Source organism: Eleutherodactylus coqui, chromosome 8, assembly GCF_035609145.1.
Source record: "Eleutherodactylus coqui strain aEleCoq1 chromosome 8, aEleCoq1.hap1, whole genome shotgun sequence".
In the NCBI taxonomy this organism is placed as follows: domain Eukaryota; kingdom Metazoa; phylum Chordata; class Amphibia; order Anura; family Eleutherodactylidae; genus Eleutherodactylus; species Eleutherodactylus coqui.
In genome coordinates, this window is record NC_089844.1 from 103,203,247 (window position 1) to 103,224,319 (window position 21,073).

General features: G+C 39.7%; 1 protein-coding gene across 3 annotated transcripts in view; it reads left to right on the forward strand.

Moving 5' to 3' along the window:
* The window catches only part of RBFOX1 (RNA binding fox-1 homolog 1), a 744,520-nt gene that overhangs the window by 720,559 nt on the left and 2,888 nt on the right, over positions 1-21,073 (forward strand). For all 3 annotated transcript variants that reach the window (XM_066576151.1, XM_066576152.1, XM_066576153.1), the window contains one exon: positions 19,579-19,654. In XM_066576151.1, the coding sequence (XP_066432248.1) occupies positions 19,579-19,654 (76 nt within the window). The remainder of the gene's footprint in view (positions 1-19,578; positions 19,655-21,073) is intronic.

The following is a 21,073-nucleotide window of genomic DNA, read 5'->3' on the forward strand; positions in this document are numbered from 1 at the left end:
GAGGCTGAGCTCAGTCACACCCATTCATGAATTCATGAATGGGTGTGACTGAGACTTGCTTCTGATTGGCTCAGCGCTGAGCCAATCAGGGGCAAGCCTGAGTCACACCTCCTTCACACCCACTGCAGGCCGACCGCCGGGATCTCCAGCTGCCGGGAGCAGGTGAGTACATCCTTTTTTTTTATTTTTTCACATTTAAGGATGCATTGCAGGTAAGGGGTTATATATTTAACCCCTTCCCGACAATTAACCCCGCGCACGCCCGCAGCGCTTGCATTCAATGGAGCCGCTGTATTGCCGGCTCCATTGAATGCAATGCGCTGGACAGCTCCGGCCCGTTTCTAATGAAACGCGGCTAGGAGCAGATTTTCGGGCGATTTTTGGGCCGATTTTTCGGCGCCGGTCACGCGATTTGCGCATGCGCATCCGTCATGCGATGCGCAAATCGCGTGAAAAAACGCCCGTGTGACTAAGGCCTAAACATCGTAAGAAAAAAAAATGACATAATTGCAATTTTTTCGGCACCCCATCTCCTAAAGAATGGATTAAAAATTGATCAAAAAGTTGAATGTACCTCAAAGTGGTACCAATACAAACTTCAGATCGCCCCACAAAAATACAACTCCATCAGTCGGAAAATAAAGAAGTTATAAGTCTCAGAATATGGTGACAGAAAATAATTTTTTAAAGGTTCTTTTATTTCTAAAAGTAATAATGCATAAACACTGTATAAATATGGTATTACCATGTTTGTACCGATTCACAGACTATTTGCTGCATCTTGAAAAACAGTAAAAACAAAACCCAAATAGCAATGGCACAATTATGGGGGTTTTTTCACACCACTTAAACATTTTTGAAAGTTTTCAATACACTATATGGTACATTAAATAGTAAATACAGTTTGCCTGACAAAAAAATGAGCCCTCATATGTTTATGTTGACAAGAAAAAATGTATAGTTCTTGAAAAGCGTGGATGAAAAAAATGAAAGGGAAATTTGAAAAATTGCTGGTCTCTAAAGATAGTTCTATCCTTCTGTAGGGTAACTAATTTGCATGCATTGTGTCAGGGAGCATTACCCAGAAGGCTCTGTATGTCTGTAAGACTTCACAAAGAGAGTACCCATCAGTACCCATCAGCTTATGACCCCAATTATGGAGTCGCTATTCTTCTTTTTCTAGTCCTCTACTCTTTGCAGTTTGTGCAGCTACTCTCCAATATGAAATATAGTGTGAAGCAACACTGAATACTATTAGAAAAAAACTTTTTACATATATCAAAAAGTGATATAGCCCTTACCCTAGTGTTAACAGAGAGTAATATGTTCTCACCCTAGTGTTTACTTTATAGGTTTGACTTTGGGGCCAAGTTCTTGTAATGATATGACTTCCTTGGTGCCTCTACTGCACAATACTTTCTGTTGCAGCCAACAACTGGAGAGTCATATAAAGGGTGGAAGAAATGGGGCTTCCAAGCCACTCATTGAGGAACACTGGTTTAAACTATTACAAACTCAAACTTTTGTTGATTGTTCAACTTGTAAATATGTTTCATAATGAGAATATTTTTGGCTTTTTTTTGTTATTTGCAGTAATGTTTGACAATTTGTAAATCATAAGAAAAGTTTGCACTTCATAGTGCTTTAATAAAATATCACTACTTACAGATACTTTGTTCCCGTGAAAGTTCATCATGTATTATTCAAGATCATGAATGTTACATTGGTGTGGAGAAAATGTTTTAGAAATGCTGTTTCAAACTAAAAAAATTGAAATCTTTTGCATTGTGCTATCGTCTGAAAAAGCTTCATACCGTATGGCTTTTTACACTGATTAAAATAAGTTATATAAACTTTACTATGAAGAAAAATATCATCATTAGCCATATTTTAGTTATTTCCAATCAAAATATCATATTTGTTCATATGTCCAGTACTGCCTTTGCGATTGTTATACCACCCTTCTGAGGTTACACAAGTGTCACAGACATGTAAAAGACATGGCTGACAGATGTGACTTGTCTTTTCTATATTGGTCTTAAAGGTGTTTTGGGGCAAGAAACATAATTGCCTATTTAATAGGTAATCAATGAGTCATCAAATTAAGGCCTAATTTGCATGACCAGAATCTATAATTCAACTAGACTCGGACAGCATATGGACCTATAATAGCCAATGACTAGAGATGAGCGAATGTACTCGTCCGAGCTTGATACTCGTTCGAATATTAGCGTGTTCGAGATGCTCGTTACTAGAGGCGAGCACCACGCGATGTTCGAGTTACTTTCACTTTCATCTCTGAGACGTTAGCGCGCTTTTCTGGCCAATAGAAAGACAGGGAAGGCATTACAACTTCCCCCTGCGACGTTCAAGCCCTATACCACCCCCCTGCAGTGAGTGGCTGGCGAGATCAGGTGTCACCCGAGTATATAAATCGGCCCCTCCCGCGGCTCGCCACAGATGCATTCTGACAGAGATCAGGGAAAGTGCTGCTGATACCGGAGCTGCTATAGGGAGAGCGTTAGGAGTGATTTTAGGCTTCAAGAACCCCAACGGTCCTTCTTAGGGCCACATCTGACCGTGTGCAGTACTGTTGAGGCTGCTTTTTGCAGTGTTGCACATTTTTTTTTTGTATATCGGCCGTGTAGAGCATTGCGTCCAGAGCATTGCGTCCTGCAGTAATTTTACATAGTCCACAGCCAAAAGTGGTGGTGAGGCAGGGACAATGAAAGACATATCCAGTCTATATACGCAGTGGGCTTTTCCAAAACAATTTGGGAAAAAAAATTTATTTGGGCTGCCTGTGACCGTCCTGACTGTACTGCGTCTCTGCTGGGGGTAGTTGTCCTAATTCATACGCAGCCAGCTAAGTGTTACAGCAGGCTTGCGCAAATTTCTTTCCTGCCTCTGCGTTGCCTCTTACATCACCGCTGTCATCCTGTCCAGAGTGAAACAGTCTGCAGTAATTTTATATAGTCCACGGCCAGTAGTGGTGGTGAGGCAGGGACAGTGAAAGACATATCCAGTCTATATGCGCAGTGGGCTTTTCCAAAAAAATTTGGGAAAAAAAATCTATTTGGGCTGCCTGTGACCGTCCTGACTGTACTGCGTCTCTGCTGGGGGTAGTTGTCCTAATTCATACACAGCCAGCTAAGTGTTACAGCAGGCTTGCGCAAAATTCTTTCCTGCCTCTGCTGTGCGTTCCGTAAGCGAAGTCAGCCTCCAACCACAGGCCAATAAGCAGCACATTTAATTACAGCGTTCTGTTTCTGCACCACTGGTAATACAGTATGCTGAGGGGTAGGGGTAGGCCTAGAGGACGTGGATGCGGGCGAGGACGCGGAGGCCCAAGTCAGGGTGTGGGCACAGGCCGAGCTCCTGATCCAGGTGTATCGCAGCCGACTGCTGCGGGATTAGGAGAGAGGCACGTTTCTGGCGTCCCCACATTCATCTCACAATTAATGGGTCCACGCGGTAGACCTTTATTAGAAAATGAGCAGCGTGAGCAGGTCCTGTCGTGGATGGCAGAAAGTGCATCCAGCAATCTATCGACCACCCAGAATTCTGCGCCGTCCACTGCTGCAACTCTGAATCCTCTGGCTGCTGCTCCTCCTTCCTCCCAGCCTCCTCACTCCATTACAATGACACATTCTGAGGAGCAGGAAGACTCCAAGGAACTGTTCCCGGGCCCCTGCCCAGAATGGCCAGCAATGGTTCCTCTCCCACCAGAGGAGTTTGTCGTGACCGATGCCCAACCTTTGGAAAGTTCCTGGGGTCCGGGGGATGAGGCTGGGGACTTCCGGCAACTGTCTCAAGAGCTTTCAGTGGGTGAGGAGGACGATGACGATGAGACACAGTTGTCTATCACTCAGGTAGTAGTAATTGGAGTAAGTCCGAGGGAGGAGCGCACAGAGGATTCGGAGGAAGAGCAGCAGGATGATGAGGTGACTGACCCCACCTGGTTTGCTACGCCTACTGAGGACAGGTCTTCAGAGGGGGAGGCAAGGGCAGCAGCAGGGCAGGTTGGAAGAGGCAGTGCGGTGGCCAGGGGTAGAGGCAGGGCCAGACCGAATAATCCACCAACTGTTTCCCAAAGCGCCCCCTTGCGCCATGCCACCCTGCAGAGGCCGAGGTGCTCAAAGGTCTGGCAGTTTTTCACTGAGAGTGCAGACGACCGACGAACAGTGGTGTGCAACCTTTGTCGCGCCAAGATCAGCCGGGGAGCCACCACCACCAGCCTCACCACCACCAGCATGCGCAGACATATGATGGCCAAGCACCCCACAAGGTGGGACGAAGGCCGTTCACCGCCTCCGGTTTGCACCGCTGCCTCTCCCCCTGTGCCCCAACCTGCCACTGAGATCCAACCCCCCTCTCAGGACACAGGCACTACCGTCTCCTGGCCTACACCCACACCCTCACCTCCGCTGTCCTCGGCCCCATCCACCAATGTCTCTCAGCGCACCATCCAGCCGTCGCTAGCGCAAGTGTTGGAGCGCAAGCGCAAGTACGCCGCCACACACCCGCACGCTCAAGCGTTAAACGTGCACATAGCCAAATTTATCAGCCTGGAGATGCTGCCGTATAGGGTTGTGGAAACGGAGAAACGCTATTGACATTTTTATGTCATCGAAAGAAGTTGTTCAAATCTTTCATTTGTAAGAAAAACAGCGGTCCAGAGGGCATTTGCACCCCTGACCCATTTCCACCTAACCCAGGAATATTTGTTTTATCTACTGCAATCACATGATAGTGAGTGATTCACAGGATATATCATACCTAATTGGTGCATCTAAAGTGCCTTTGTATATATCAGTGAATTACAATGTGACAAATACATATTGCGGATTGTTTTCTGATATCTAATTGTGCTTTCATTCTAGTAAAGAGATTGCAAAGAGATGAAGGGACAGGGAACACCTCTGCCTTGTTCCCTACTCTAACACCATGCATCTGAAAATATGACCATTTAGCTTCACTCTTTCCCCAAGCATTGAATAGAGCAGTTTAACCCATGCCTAAAATTTCTCAACAAAACCCATCCTATGAAGAACAGCCCACAAATAATTTCACTCAATGCTATCTAAAGCTTTGGCAGCGTTGAGTAAAAAAACAGTCATGTTCCCACAAACTTGATCCGCCTGAAGATTCAGATATAACCTCCTTAAATTAATAGCAGTTGATTTATTTGGCATAAAGCCAGACTGATCCTCATGTCTTAAATGAGTCGTTACTGGAAGTAATCTATTTGCAAGAACCTTCACCAAGATTTTAACATCAGTGGTCAACAGTGATATTGAGTGATAAGAATTGAGAAGAGTCAAATCATTTCACGGTTTAGAAAAGCATATATCATAAATCATATAATCCAAATAGCTTTTTCAAAGATTATCTTACTGCTAAAATGCAAAGCAGAACATGACAGCTAAAATGGCCACATTGCTGCATTTTAGATTAAACGTAGGTCGAGGGGGGGGGGGTAAAATCACTCCTTAGGGAGAGCACCAAGAAGGTGAGTGAGGAGACTTATAAGGCCATCCATACTTCTCTTGGTAATATGGAAATAGGAAAGATGGAACAATACCTCTGCAGCGCTACCTATTGGCCTCTCACTAGCCAAACCAGGATCCTCCTGCACACTGATGAGGGGCAAAAACCCTGAAACAGCTGTTTGTGTATGGATTTTGGCTTGGTTTTCAATTCGCAATCATTGCTCTACAGACCTGTATAAAGGGTCAAGCATTGATTTGAAGAAATGCTGCAGAGATATTGTTCCATCTCCCTTCTTTGCAGAATAAACTTATTTTCTATTAAAATGTTCATTGCTCCTAGTCTTAAAGTTATAAAATGTGATTAATCTGGTTACATCTTCTGCTAGAGCTAAGTATAGCCCAACAAGATTTACATTCAAGAACAACAGTGCGAATACTTGCAAAAAAGTTTATTAGAGCAATTATACTTCTTGTGGCTCTGCAGGGGAAGATATTGTTATTTATTACTTTGTAAAAGTACTTTTAATTATACATTATATCATTGAAGAATCAACATATATGTCATTAAGTAGAGTTGCTCCATTTAAAAATATAAAATCCCAACATTTTATAATTCATTGTGTTTTTCATTGTTTCTATAAAAAATGGACTACAATTTCATATAATAACTAACTATATCCACTTTATGGTATACATTTCATGATAACTAAAAAGTAATATTACACAGGCTTACTATTCCCATAATCTTAATTTAATTATATATAAGATATCCTTAAGTGCCCCCCTATCGTACAAAGTAAGAACAGTTTAACATAAACATGAGACTGATCAAGTAAGCTATCACCAGAGAAATGTATGAATAAGTTTGACAATTGGAATTAGAAAAAACAAGGATTATCTTTTTTTTTCCTGGGGAACAGTAGCACTCTTGCCAATGGGCTAAAGATGTAGCATTGTTAAAATTAACATTTAGCGTGCCAAAAACGTTTATATGGCAAGGTGAATATTCTTATGCAATTTGTGTAGTGCAGCCACAGCAATTCCATTTAAATAGCCAGTTGCACTTTAAAAATAGCATATCTAAACCAAGCTATTGCCATAAGCACTAACGCAAGATGTGTTAGCTTTGCTACATTGGTATGTGCAGTGTTGCAGCTCATCCCTATTTACGTCAGTGAAGGCACGTTTCAATAGCGAACACAATCCATAAACATTTGTGATGTTGTTTCCAAAAGAGAGCAGCCATGTTTTTCTAATCCCTTACAACCCCCTTAAGGGTTAAAAAATGATAATGAGTAAAATTGTTAATTTTTCTGTATATGTTTTACAATATCATTACCAGCAATAAGATTTACACAATGTATCATAAGGATATTATATATTAAAAATAACAAGAAAAAATATAGATGCTTAGGCAGTATATCCGTATCGGCAAATTCTGCCATCCATCGAAGGTGCTTAACATGTACTTCTACTTCACATCTTATTAACAATGCCATTTTGCCCAAAGTTTCTTTTTAGACATTTTCATAAGTTGAAGTATTTTCCAATGTTTGCTCTATGATTGTTACATCCCAGCACTGCTAATAAAATTTTTATTATTTGTGCTTTTAAAATCACATATAGCCTGTGGTACTGACCTAATTTCAGAAGGGCTTGGAATAGCAATTAAGACAGATGTTACTAAATTATACAGTTGTTGTGCTGCTGATTATGCAGCCATCGTAAAAAAGATAGGAACCAAATAAAAGGATTATCACTATTTGCCTGCTTCCACATACATTTGATTTGCTGTTGCTTCCTTATTCAAAGCATGTCTATCATACTGTCTTCTGTCACTGCAAACCTTTTCAAATTTAGCCGTAAAGAGGATTAGCCATAACATGAAAAGTACTCAAAATTGTACTGCCACAGTGACTGGGAGTTTATCTCTCGACAAAAAAATGAAATTCCTTCTCCCTGTTCTCATTCAAGCTTGCTGTCAATGGAAAACATGAAACATGTATCAAATGATAAGAATCCATAAACACTTGGATCCCTTCCTTATTTTTGTAGGTTACATTGATTAATCTGTCTTTTTTACCCAGAGAAGCACTCTGGCCTTTTTTTGGCATTATTGTCATTATCATTTTGACAGTCTTGACTGTTCCTTTGGTTCTAGGTCAGTTCGCATGGCTGGTCAAATGTGACAACATGACAAGATATTAAGTATAGATGGACATTTTCAAAAATGTGAAACTAAGAGAGGGGTAATCAGGATGCTACAGTATAATTAATGTACGCAGTCATACAGGGGAACTGCACAGCAAAAATATTCAGTATTTATATATATGAATGGTTTGCAGGAGTTAGAAATACAGCAAAAAAGCAATATATAAATGAATCATGAGCTAAAATTGTACAAATAAATACATATGTGTAAGGCTGCTTTCACATCTGCGCTGATACCTCCATTTGGAGGTTCCATTGCAGATCCAGCACAAAATACCGGTAGATAAAGTCCTGCATGCAGGTCTTTTTTGGCCGGTAGAATGTCGGACAGCTGAGCGCAAAACTAAACGGACCCCATTGTAGTCAATGCTGTCCATTTGGTGCTGTTTGGTACCATCTGAGATGGCTCCATCCGGACAGTGGATTTCCCTTTCCTGCCCCCATAACAGAGCAAAAAAATGGAACCCTCAATGCAGATGGGAAAGCAGCCTAAGTGTATTAACTGTTTTATTAAGGAACTCTTCCAGATTCCCCCATAGACTGGAGTTTCTGATACAGAATTGCTTACTGATGAACATCTTGTTTTATTTCTGTCTTCCCTTCCCACAATAATATGTACTGCAGCATTTGCCTATATCCACAGGACTTTTAAGACAATTGCTATAGCCAACAGTTCTTCTTGCTTAATGAATTTAATAACACAAGCAAAATAGTAAAATAATAAAAGCTAAGAAGGCCAAACAATGTTCTGGCATAGAAAATGTAGCTGTATAAGCCATTTGCCACACTGCTTATAGCGCCATGACCTCTAGGTTCCAGGAGGGGTTGAGGGTGATATCAGCATGCCAACCCAGAACATGTAATGCACCATGCAGTGCGTGCTTGCTGTCATTTAACACTTGACACCGAGATAGTAATTTCTCCTTCTGGTGCCACATGTTGATGTCTGTACATATGGTGCCATTCTGTATTAGGTAGATAAGGTACTATATTATATATAAAACAGCCTTTGGAATGTTTAGGGAACTCTACCTAATACATAATGGCTCCATATGTACAGACATCAACGTGCTAAGGACCATAAGGACCAACTGTAATTCTAAATAATATGCTAATTGAATACAAATCTCTGAATATGCCTATAGTCTGAATCAATTATCTACAGGTAGCACTACAGACTCTTTGTATGTGATAACTCGAGAAAGCCCTATAAGCAAATGCAAAGATACATGGTATGTATTGCCTTTCTTTAATGACTAGGTGATCAGGACAGTGAGAATAATAGGGGTGCAGTATAATAAACCTTCAAGGGAATTTACATATAGTACTACCAATAGTAGATGCTTTTGGCCTATGTAAAATTTCACTGAGGGTTCAACTTAACTCTAAAACATAACTTTTCATAAATATATTGATTAAAAAGGCTTGTCACGCAAGTCTTAGGTGAGACACACACGAAAAAAAACACAAAAGTTACTCCTAGACCAAGACCCCTGATAATCTATGGGGAACTGAACTGGAGATGAGAAACAACTATTAGTACGAGTTTCTCCAAAGGTGTAGCCAAGTTTTATATAGCGAGAACACCAGCGACGTATAATAGTTACATCAACTGGGTATACGTAAGAGGTCAGCTTTATGCATGAACAGGCGTTCCTGTTTTAGTAACAGAGGTGGATCAGTTGATGACTACCTATTGATTGTAGTTCCACCAGTAGAGGTAAAGTCCCCAAACAGACCTGAGCCAATCTTTAAAGTAACAACACGGTGGCTCAATCGTTCAGGTCTGACTGGAGGCTGAGGAGCCAATGAGAAAGAAAATTGTGTACCCCGCAGAGGTTCAAATGAAAGAACCAACTGAAGGATCTCAAGTCAAGGCTCCAAGTAGTGTAGCTCAATCAGATCTAAAAAGATCAAAGGTTGGCGGTTCAAGTATAGCTCAAGAGGAAAAAAGATCTACGTAAGGGGTTCAACGCATTTCCGCTACTAGTGATGTAGCATCATCAGGAACCAGGTCTGTATCTTGATGAAAAATCAGAGATAACTCAAAACTCTATACTGAATCTAATATCATAGTAAAAATGCTGAGAAAGATCCTAAACTAATATAACCACACTAGTAGAATCTTTTAGGTGAGGGATAGACGATCCTATTATCTTAGGTTTGTATCTAAGTCCCAAGAAATCCCCACCCCAGTAGCAGCAGGAACAGAAAATAAAAAAGCAGCAGCACCAGCCCTTATGATAGGCTGGCGGCTGATAAGATGGTAGGAACGTCAATCCCTCACCTAAAAGATTCTACTAGTGTGGTTTTCTCATTGACTCCTCAGCCCCCAGTCAGACCTTGAGCCACCATGTTGTTACTTTAAAGATTGGCTCAGGTCTGTTTGGGGACTTTACCTCTACTGGTGGAACTACAATCAATAGGTAGTCATCAACTGATTCACCTCTGTTACTAAGACAGGAACGCCTGTTCATGCATAAAGCTGACCTCTTACGTATACCCAGTTGATGTAACTATTATACGTCGCTGGTGTTCTCGTTATAAAGAACCTGGCTACACTTTTGGAGAAACTCGTACTAATAGTTGTTTCTCATCTCCAGCTCAGTTCCCCATACGATTATCAGGGGTCTTGGTCTAGGAGTAACTTTTGTGGTTTTTTTCGTGTGTGTCTCACCTAAGACTTGTGTGACAAGCCTTTTTAATCAATATATATTTATTAAAAGTTATGTTTTAGAGCTAAAGGGGTTGTCCCGTGCAAGCAAGCGGTGTTAAGCACTTCTGTATGGCCATATTAATGCACTTTGTAATATACATCGTGCATTAAATAATGGCCATACAGAAGTTATACACTTACCCCCTCCGGTGTTGGCGTCCCCGTCTCCATGGCGCCGACCGAAGCCTTCTTCTCCCTCGATTAGACGTGCTTGCGCAGTCTTCTCTTCTGTTCTGTTGAATGGGGCCGCTCCGGCGCATGCGCAGAAGACCTGTGCGGCGCGAGCACGTGCATTAATATGGCCATACAGAAGTGCTTAACACCGCCTGCTTGCGCGGGACAACCCCTTTAAGTTGAACCCTCACAGTGAAATTTAATTTAGTCATCTAGGTGTTCCTCCTGCTTCTGTGAAACCACCCTATTGGCCTATGTAATCCTTGTATTTTTAGGATTTGCTATTAGTAAAACAGAAAATCCTGAAAATGCTAAAAGTGCTAAACTGATTAGAACTGTAATAACTGAGTACTAGATGCATTGAGAAATGTAATACTGAGCACTATGGCACAGGAAGTGGCCAGGATACCAACACTATAGAGCTAAGGGTTCAGTTTATATACACTAAATTACAACTGATTGGCTGACTGGATTAACAGGCAACTCAGATAGACTATCCCTGCTGGCACCAGAGGGAGAAATTACCCTCTCAGTGTCCAGTGTGTATATGTATATATATATATATATATATATATATATATATATATATATATATATATATATATATAGCGAGAGAGAGATAGAGAGAGAGAGAGAGAGAGAGAGCAGTGCAGTTTTTGAGCTATACATTGAAAATTATTTCCACACAACAGAAAAACGACAGGTGGTGATGATGGATGTTACGCTGAGAGGCACTGATCTCATGAGGATGTGTTGTGGTGCAATGTGGTATTTCCTTAAGTCCACATTGTACCAAATAAGCTTTTCAGTTCATTTCTTTTGTATTGGCTGTAACTATGATGACTATCACCTGCTAGGAGACCAATGCGAGCCTCTTTTGTATACTGGGTGAATGGACTTGAATGTGCTGTGGCGTACTATTGGCCTAATGCTGTGTATGCGCTGGATAGGTGGAGCTATGTGCACTCTGGGACTGATTATTGGCATCTGTTGTGCATGAACCTTACCAGTAAGGGCATGTGCAATTTGGGCTGATGGATTGCTGGCCGCACGCCATTCCATTGGTACAAGGAGACTAGACCTTTGTGAGTAGGCAGGATTTAAGTTATTTAACCCGGAGTCCCTTGAGACTCCAGGTTCTTTGCAGATGGTGCCCAGACTACCATTAAGGCTGGTCGTTTTTTAAATATTTTCCTCTTTCTGATTTATTTTTATCCTACTTTTCTTATGATATATTTATGACCCTGATGAGGTAGTTAGGGTCAGTGCTACTGAAATGCATAGAAAAGGTTGTGTGATAGGAATATAATTCCAGTATGAGGGTCTAACAGTTCCGTTTATGAGCTTCTGGAATTAAGTCATCAGTTACATCAAATGTAACTATTTCTGAAAAGGGTGGACATGTATAGTCTTTCGACCAATACAAGCGAAATTGCAATCTATGGAGTTGGGAATCCTCTTTGATAAAGGCAGATTGAATATTTGTTCACTTCTTTTTTTGATAGTAACTAGATCTGATGGTGACTTATTTTATCCAATAACTAGTCTCCTCATTGGTTTGAGAATTTGAGTATTATGTTAAATGGTTTATCAGCTCAATTATGTTTTCAAAGTTTAGGAATAAAAGTTAAGTTTAAGTTATTCTCTCGGTAATACTCTTTTTCAATAAGGTAGATTAGGAGTGACCTTCTTTCAGGGAGTTTACCTTCTGGTTAGTTAGGCTCATATGTTTAGCATTTAGTCTAGTGATCACTAGTTACGCTTGGATTGGTGTCTTGTGTGTCTCCTGTAGTGGGACTTCCCTTTTTGGCGCAGGTACTGGCCAATTTATAAGTATAGTTCTCCATGCTTAGCATTCCTAGTCTTGGTATCCTTCATTAGTTTGAAAAGACCTGTATCTATGGTTACTAGTTCAATCTTGTCTATTTCTCTGAGATTTGTCACCTCTGGTTGTGCAAACTACTTGTGCCAGTCATGCCCAGTGGGCACCTGGGTGAAAACACATATGGGCACTGTAATGTTGACTATTTGTGGTTCCCACCCAGTATATAGTTGTGTAGGAGAAATAGCCAAGTAAAAAGAGGAGAGAAGCAAAGAGATGATGGAATGGCATAACAATAAAGTTTCTAATGACATCTGCGTATATGTCATCTGCAAATACTTGGGAATACATTACTGCTTAAAATACACATTTGAATACCCTATTTATTAAAGTGGTTTTTCAGGACATAAAAAAAAAATTCTGGGCAAGGACGAGTGGAAAATAAAACAATAAGCAGTATTCGCTTCTTAAATGGTCTCTGAGCCAGTGAAGCTACCTCAGTGCCTGCTGGTCTGGTCTCAAAATAAGCTGCTGTAGTCACCTGCCTTTCATTGTACGTGATTACTCACCAAATCACTGGCTTCAATGGTAATACCTACATGAACGGCAAATGACCACGGAAGCCAGTGATTGGCAGGGCAGTCTTGGGCACAATAAATGCCACATAATCGCTGCAGCCTCCTCTGGAAATGGATCACCAGGGACCAGGTTGGCTGCCCTGGACCAGAAGGCCATTTAAGAGGTGAGTAGTGCTTGTTTTTTTTCTACCATTCCTTGCCCATAAATGTTTTCATTTTAGGGTGCATTTAGACGAGTGTATGCGCATGCGTACATAGGTGCGCACAAAAACACGCACACACGTACATGCACTAACACACGTGAATGCAGGTCTGTGCAGCATTGCTTTCAATGCAGCTGCAGCTGCTGCCGCAGCCCAATTTAAGGCAATAGGATGCCGACAACCCCTGCAGTAATTTTCAGGGAAGGGCTTGAAATATAAGCCCTTCCCTGAAAATCATCCCTGGTTTGTATGAAAAAAAATTTATATATATATATATATATATATATATATATATATATATATATACTCACCTCTCCGCTGCTGTTGTGTAAATATTCCCCGCAGGGAGTCTCCTTGTCACTGAACACTGTGACAGCGCTGTCACAGTGTTCAGTGACAAGGGGACTCGCCATGGGGAGTGAAGAGTCCCCTGCCACAGCTGTAACAGCTGTGACAGCTGCAGCAGAGAATTTCTTCATCTCAATGGGGAGTACCTTTGTCACTGAACACTGAATGATTTCACCAGGAAATAAGGACCATGGAAGAACAGTACTGTGGACGATGGGATACACATGTAATGGCACACTACTGTTGAAATATTCAGCGCAAATGTCCAGGAATATCTAATCGCAGGAAATCACAAAAATGTAGTTTCATCAACATGTCTCAATGGAAAAACTTTTGATTTATTTCTGTTCTAGGCTTCTATGGATTTATCTTTGTACCTCCAGCTTTTTATTGGCAGTCATTACATATGCATAACAATATGTGTACATGTATACATTTGTATGGACATATGTCATATCTTGATAATGAAGAAAAACTAATACCATTTTCAAAATCTATGACCCCAAAATACCCCAAATAAGTCACCAAAAATTGTTTTACTCAGTGTAATTGATTGGCGTGATATTCTTTTGAAAAAGTCTTCAACATCTAAAGTATATATTATAGTATTACAAGAACATACTAGTATAAATCCTCATCTTGTTGCAAATACAGACACATCCGTATAGGAGGGCAACATTTTGGCAAAATAGACTGCCTTTGGGATCAGTCAGACAAGCATTTCTTTCTTTGCATTTACTAGCGTGAAACGCACGCAAGATGCATGCGGCAAAAATTTGCATAACCGTAGTGGGCATCACGGTTAAAAAATCACACTTGGGTGCATTCAAAATTTGCACATAAAGTTTTTGCGCCGGTAAAAATCGGACATTTGGCAGCTGCTATTGAAAAGCATTGGTTCTAATACATGAGAATCGCAAATGCAAAAAACATGCGCAACACAAAACGCTCATGTGACTGAGCCCTTTCTCAAACAAATTATAGTGTAGAAAATGCACACCTTGTTCCCAGTTGCTCATGGGATAAATTGCATGTGGGCAGCAAGAATGGATGTTACCAATATTCACTTAATGGGGTACCGCTAGGGAAAAGTGATATGGAAAAAGACCTGGGGGTACTAGTGGACAATAGACTAAACTGGAGTAACCAATGCCAATCAGCTGCTGCAAAGGCAAATAAAGTTTTGGGATGCATTAAAAGAGGTATAGGAGCGAAGGACGAGAACATTATCCTTCCAGTATATAAGGCACTTGTCAGGCCTCACATGGAATACCGCGTACAGTTCTGGTCACCGGTGCTCAGGAAAGATGTTACGGTATTGGAGGGGGTTCAAAGAAGGGCAACTAAACTAATACATGGAATGACGGGACTGGAATACCCAGAGAGGCTATCCAAACTGGGATTATTTACTCTAGAAAAAAGAAGGTTAAGAGGCGACATGAGGGGACAATACAAGGATCTCTCCCAGGATCTGTTTATACCCAGGACTGCAGCGGTAACAAGAGGGCATCCGCTACGTTTAGAGGAAAGCAGGTTTCATCACTAACATAGAAAGGGGTTCTTTACTGTTAGAGCAGTTAGACTGTGGAACTCTCTGCCTGAGGACGTAGTGTTGGCAAAATCCTTAGAGGAGTTTAAAAGGGGTCTTGATGTCTTTCTGGAGAGGAAGGATATTATAGGCTATAAATCTAAGATTATTTGTTAATTCGGGTATACAGGCAGGTAGGAACTATTAGGGGTTGATCCAGGGAACAGTCTGATTGCAATTAGGGAGTCGGGAAGGAATTTTTTCCCCAAAAGGGCTAATTGGCTTCTGCTCTTGGGGTTTTTTGCCTTCCTCTGGATCAACAAAACAGGAGGCTAGACAGGCTGGACTAGATGGACATTGTCTTCATTCAGCCTTACGAACTATGTTACTATGTTACTATGTGTGCATAATATATAATCAATTGTTAAGGTAACTGCTACCAACATCACTAAAGAATGCAGTTACTCGAGAAGAGCAATGCTCGCTCTACTAACTGCCTTATCCGAGCGTGCTCGCTCATCCCAAATCACTAAACATCATAAGCATTAAATGAATTACAAAATAGATAATTTTTATATTTATTTGGGGATATGATGTTGTAGAAATATTTTTTATAGATTTCCCGATGGAGTATACGGAATTTCCGAATATATTAAATATTATAGTAAGCGTACATACTGTAAGTATCATGTAGTCAAGTACATTTTATTATTTTAGGTAGAAAACAGTTTTAGAATTTGCTGATATCAAAACACTAGTCAGTCTTGAAATGTTTACTTGCTGTGCTATATTAAAAAACTAAAGGATTGCTAGTGAACAATCCTAACCTTTCAGGCCCTTAATTGTCAATGTCAAGCATAGGTGAGTCTTTTAAAATCAGCTTTAAAAATAAGCTTTGCATTTGGAGAATAAACTGACACTTTCTATTTTCTTTAGGAAATAGCAAATATTAATCATAACAACAAAGCACCCACATTAGAAGGTGAAGGTCAGCTCAAACAAATACAATGATTTCTAGTAAATGTAAAGATGTTATTTTACTGTAACACCTAATTAAATAACAACCGAGATACGTTCAAGCAAACTTGTCGGCCAACAGTTAGAAATGCTGGACGTCATGTAATGAGTTGATTGCCATGCAGGTTTCCATTAGAAATTCCCTTTAACCTAGTGTAGCTCTCGGTATTCTTGTGGAAATAGGTATATCACTGTCTCTAGTGATAATTTATCTGGTTTCACGTTTTCACCCTGCCATAATAGCCCTCCTGATTCATAGCAACTGTAATCCATACTCCACTGGACCTCATGTAATGAGTTGATTGCCATGCAGGTTTCCATTAGAAATTCCCTTTAACCTAGTGTAGCTCTCGGTATTCTTGTGGAAACGGGTATATCATTGTCTCTAGTGATAATTTATCTGGTTTCACGTTTTCACCCTGCCATAATAGCCCTCCTGATTCATAGCAACTGTAATCCATACTCCACTGGTAAGATGTTATGTACAGACGCTGCAAGATTAGATTTACACTTAATGTGCTAAATAAACTGTGGCACAGAACTTTTTCTTGTCTTTTCAATAACTTTTCAATGGCTCTTGTTATCAGTGTAGGTTAAATATCGCTACATCACTAAAATCAGCCTTTCACATGTTAAAGTTTTAAACTCCTTGGCCCCGGTGCAAAAGCTTTAAAGGGGTTGTCCCGCGGCAGCAAGTGGGTCTATACACTTCTGTATGGCCATATTAATGCACTTTGTAATGTACATTGTGCATTAATTATGAGCCATACAGAAGTTATTCACTTACCTGCTCCGTTGCTGGCGTCCTCGTCTCCATGGTTGCCGTCTAATTTTCGCCGTCTAATGGCCAAATTAGACGCGCTTGCGCAGTCCAGGTCTTCTTATCTTCTCAATGGGGCTCCGTGTAGCTCCGCCCCATCACGTGCCGATTCCAGCCAATTAGGAGGCTGGAATCGGCAATGGACCGCACAGAAGCCCTGCGGTCCACGGAGGGAGAAGATGCCGGCGGCCATCTTCACCGGGTAAGTAAGAAGTCACCGGAGCGCGGGGATTAAGGTAAGCGCTGTCCGGTGATCTTTTTTAACCCCTGCATCGGGGTTGTCTCGTGCCGAACGGGGGGGGGGGGGGGGTTTGAAAAAAAAAAAAACCCGTTTCGGCGCGGGACAACCCCTTTAATTGGGCATATGATATGGCAACTTGTGTTCTACAGAGTGTAATTGTATAGCACTAATTTTTATAATGAGATATCTTAGATTATGACAATGTACGGTCAGCATGATAACTTACTATAACTCCATGCCACCCACATACATGTGATCAAAAAAGAAAAAATGAGACCAGTTTGTTTTATTTCATTTTGTGGTCTTTTTTACCAAACATGAACCTACACTAGAGACTGAAAGTCTCAAAAGATGTAAAGCAAAGAATTGACTTGAAGTAGTTTATAATCCACTGAATGGTGGAGAGCTGCAAGTCTAAAGGAGATACCAGAAAACAATCTGTGATCCAGGTACCAATAGTACAAAAGAGTAAACAATCTCCCAAAGTGAGACTGCACTGCTTAAATAAGTGCTGTATTACACTGAGACTTACTGGAATAAGGGAAGCCCCTGCACATGAAGTGAACTTCCGTTAATGAATCACCAAAGAGACTATGTTCATTCCCTCCAGGATAGGTAGTGGTTGACAACGATAAATCCACGGCAAACCAAGGCCTTCATGTAAGGTTTTAATACAACATAAAGGGTAATACAAAACACAGACAAAAAGTCCAGACAGGAGTCTTGCGACGCGTTTTGGGGTATGAACATAACTCCTTCTTCAAGCATAAACACATAACAAATCGCTCCATTTTTATAATAAGACATCATTACAAATAGTGAAAAAGTAAGTCTCAGTGCAATACAGTACTTATTTAAGCAGCGCAGTCTCACTTTGGGGAGTTTTTTCACTCTTTTGTACATATTTGTAGTTCTATGGTTTCCCACTACTAGGAAATGTGCACTCTCTTTAGCTAGTCTGGTCATCATTCATGTTCTTAGTTTTGATATATTATCTATATATTATGTTTTCTGGATAACCAGGACCATTATTTTCATGTTTTGATTTCAGCCAATGAAATACGGCTCTTTGACAGCAGTAATAGCAGAGCATGCAGCACTATTCTTGTAGTCAACACAATGTAAACCTCAGTGGAACACTAATGGTGGTTATTATAAGTCAATGGGATCAGACAGTCTCTATTTGGATCTATGATATGAGAGATCTGTTACAGAGCTCTGGGTTACATTGTAGAAGTCATGAATCTAGTGTGAATAGATCCTAATATTATTTTTTATCTTCTAATTGTACTGATATATGGTATTGAACACTATAATAACATTTTCCATTCATAAAATCCATTATGTAGTCAGACAAAACAACATTTGTTAGTAATAGAAGAAATTGTCCCTGAATGTCAAAGAAACAGGATGGCAGAACAGTGGCAAATACTATGATAACTTATGAAATTATAATTTTAGATAACACCAGTAAATGGCTTGGAATTGCAAAATAGTATGATGGCACATTGAACTTCAGTTTATTAAAAAAGAAAATGTGCAAAACTGATTATTTCTGAATATTATCTAGCTGCTCATGTAATTCAGTAATGTAAATATGAATAGCCCCATAAAAAGCATAAAGTAGATGGTTTTATTTGCAGACTTGTAATTAACTGGATACCCTTGACTCCAAGTAATATGGATAATCCATTACACATCACATTTAAGCATAGAAGAATAGAGTACCTTATAGTATGGATATCCTGATAGGTGATTATATGTAAATTGGATTTTGTACTTACCACTCTAAGCAAAAAAAATAAGACTTTATGAACGCCCTTTTGCATTTTTTAAACATTGATACAATAAAAATGGCAAAAATATAATTTTTTTGTAAAGCAATTTTTATTTTCTTAAATTTGAGAATAATCTCCTATTATAGAACCACATTTTTTTCAGTAGTAGCTTTTCAGAATTTTGTTATACTTTATATTACGTACATTGTGGTAAGATGCATTTACAAGCTCTTACAATATTGACTGCTAGATGGGAGAATGAAAGAACATTTTAGTAATTGGACATCTTCCAAGAACAGTATCTTGGCTAATATTTATCAATGTCCTGAGCTGGATTACCTGTTGTACTTCAGTATACAGAGCGGTGTGATTACTTTTCTACACTCATTTAAAGTGTTGGCTTCAGTTCAAAATTTACTGCTCTAGTTTCCAAGGTAAAACATCTGGTCTATATGTAGTAAAAGACATCATTTGGGGCCAATTTCAGGGTTGTAGCAAAATGATTTATGGCATGAAAATAATGTAGAATGTACATGGGAACTGCAAGCAGAAAAGAAAAAAAAACATTCTCTTGATGAAATAATTAAATTACGATTTCTTTTTTTCTCACTTATTATTAATCCACATACATTATGTTTTTCTATTTTCAGTTACGGACGAGTTTATGCTGCCGACCCCTACCACCACACACTTGCTCCAGCAGCCACCTACGGCGTTGGTACCGTGGTAAGCTTTTCTTCTTCATTTTCTTTTTATGTCTTTCTTTTTTCATCACAGAATTCTGTTAATTACTTTATCTTTATTGTGGTTAGGTGTGAGCCCCGTGTTATTTTTTTAGGTATAACTGGTGTGCATGATATTATAGATTTTTGGGGGGGAATTCAGATTTATTAGTCATACAAAAGGCTACTAATGAATGTTTTTAATACAATCCTTCGATTCGGTATATATAAATAAGAGCAAGTTCTGATAATTTCTAATCCAGGAGAAATGTGAATTAAATCACTAAAAACATCTAATCATCACCAGGTATTTCCATTACATGGCAGGTATTTATTGTCTTCCAATAAAGCTTCAATAAACATACTGTATATTTTAAATGATATTGAAAATATATACTAAGTTACTCTTGGGAGACACAGTAAATCATGCCTTCCTTCTCTTATACAGATTGATTAACAGCTTTTCTAATATATGTTTTTATGCAACAAGAGATATTAATTTCTTTATGTGGGCAGGGGGAGAAAGACTCTCAAGCTTTCTCTGTTATTTGATATCCACTAACAGGGCATATATCCAAACAGGTTGTCTTCATGGGACAATCTAATTACTTAATATTCTTGTTAAAAATCCATATATTGTACAAAAATAAATTTACATTGTTGGAAATATCAGATTAATGAATAACTGATTAACAAATACCATTTAAAACCAAATATGCAGTTATTTACATTCTAATGTTTCCTACCTCCTTTGAAGAATTCCCTTAATGTAATACTGTAGATAAACAGGACACCAGGATTCATGCTTAAATTAGGTATAAATTTAAAGTTTTAAATGTATTCTCTATTCTATGGATAGAGGATAAGAGTTTGATTGGTGGGTGTCTGACTTCTGGCATCTCCAGCGATCATGAGAAGAGGGATCTCTTGTCCCTCTATATGGATGGAGCAGCAGTCAAGCATGCACGCTGCTGCTCAGTTCATCTCTATGGGACAGCTGATCTCCAGCTATCTCATAGAGATGAATGGAGCTGTAGCATGCATGCTCTAACACTAATTATTTCATACAGGGGCTCCCATTCTCATGACTGGTGGGGTCCAAGTGATTGAACCCTCACCAATCAACTACTTATCACCTCTCCTATGTATAGGAGATACGTTTAAACGTGGGACAAACCCTTTAATGTTTACCTGGTTATCAAAGTACAATAATTAAGCAGTAGTGAAGATGACATGCTGCAGAAGAAATTGGATGGAATTGGTGCTTTATGCCTATAGAAGCAAGCAACATGTAATAATCAAAGGAAATGTGATTTGCTTGAAACTGGATATATACCAATTAAAAGAATAGATTAGAGAATTCAAAACAGATGAGCAGCTGATTGTTTTCCATTTAAGAATGCATACATTTATTTTCACAAGT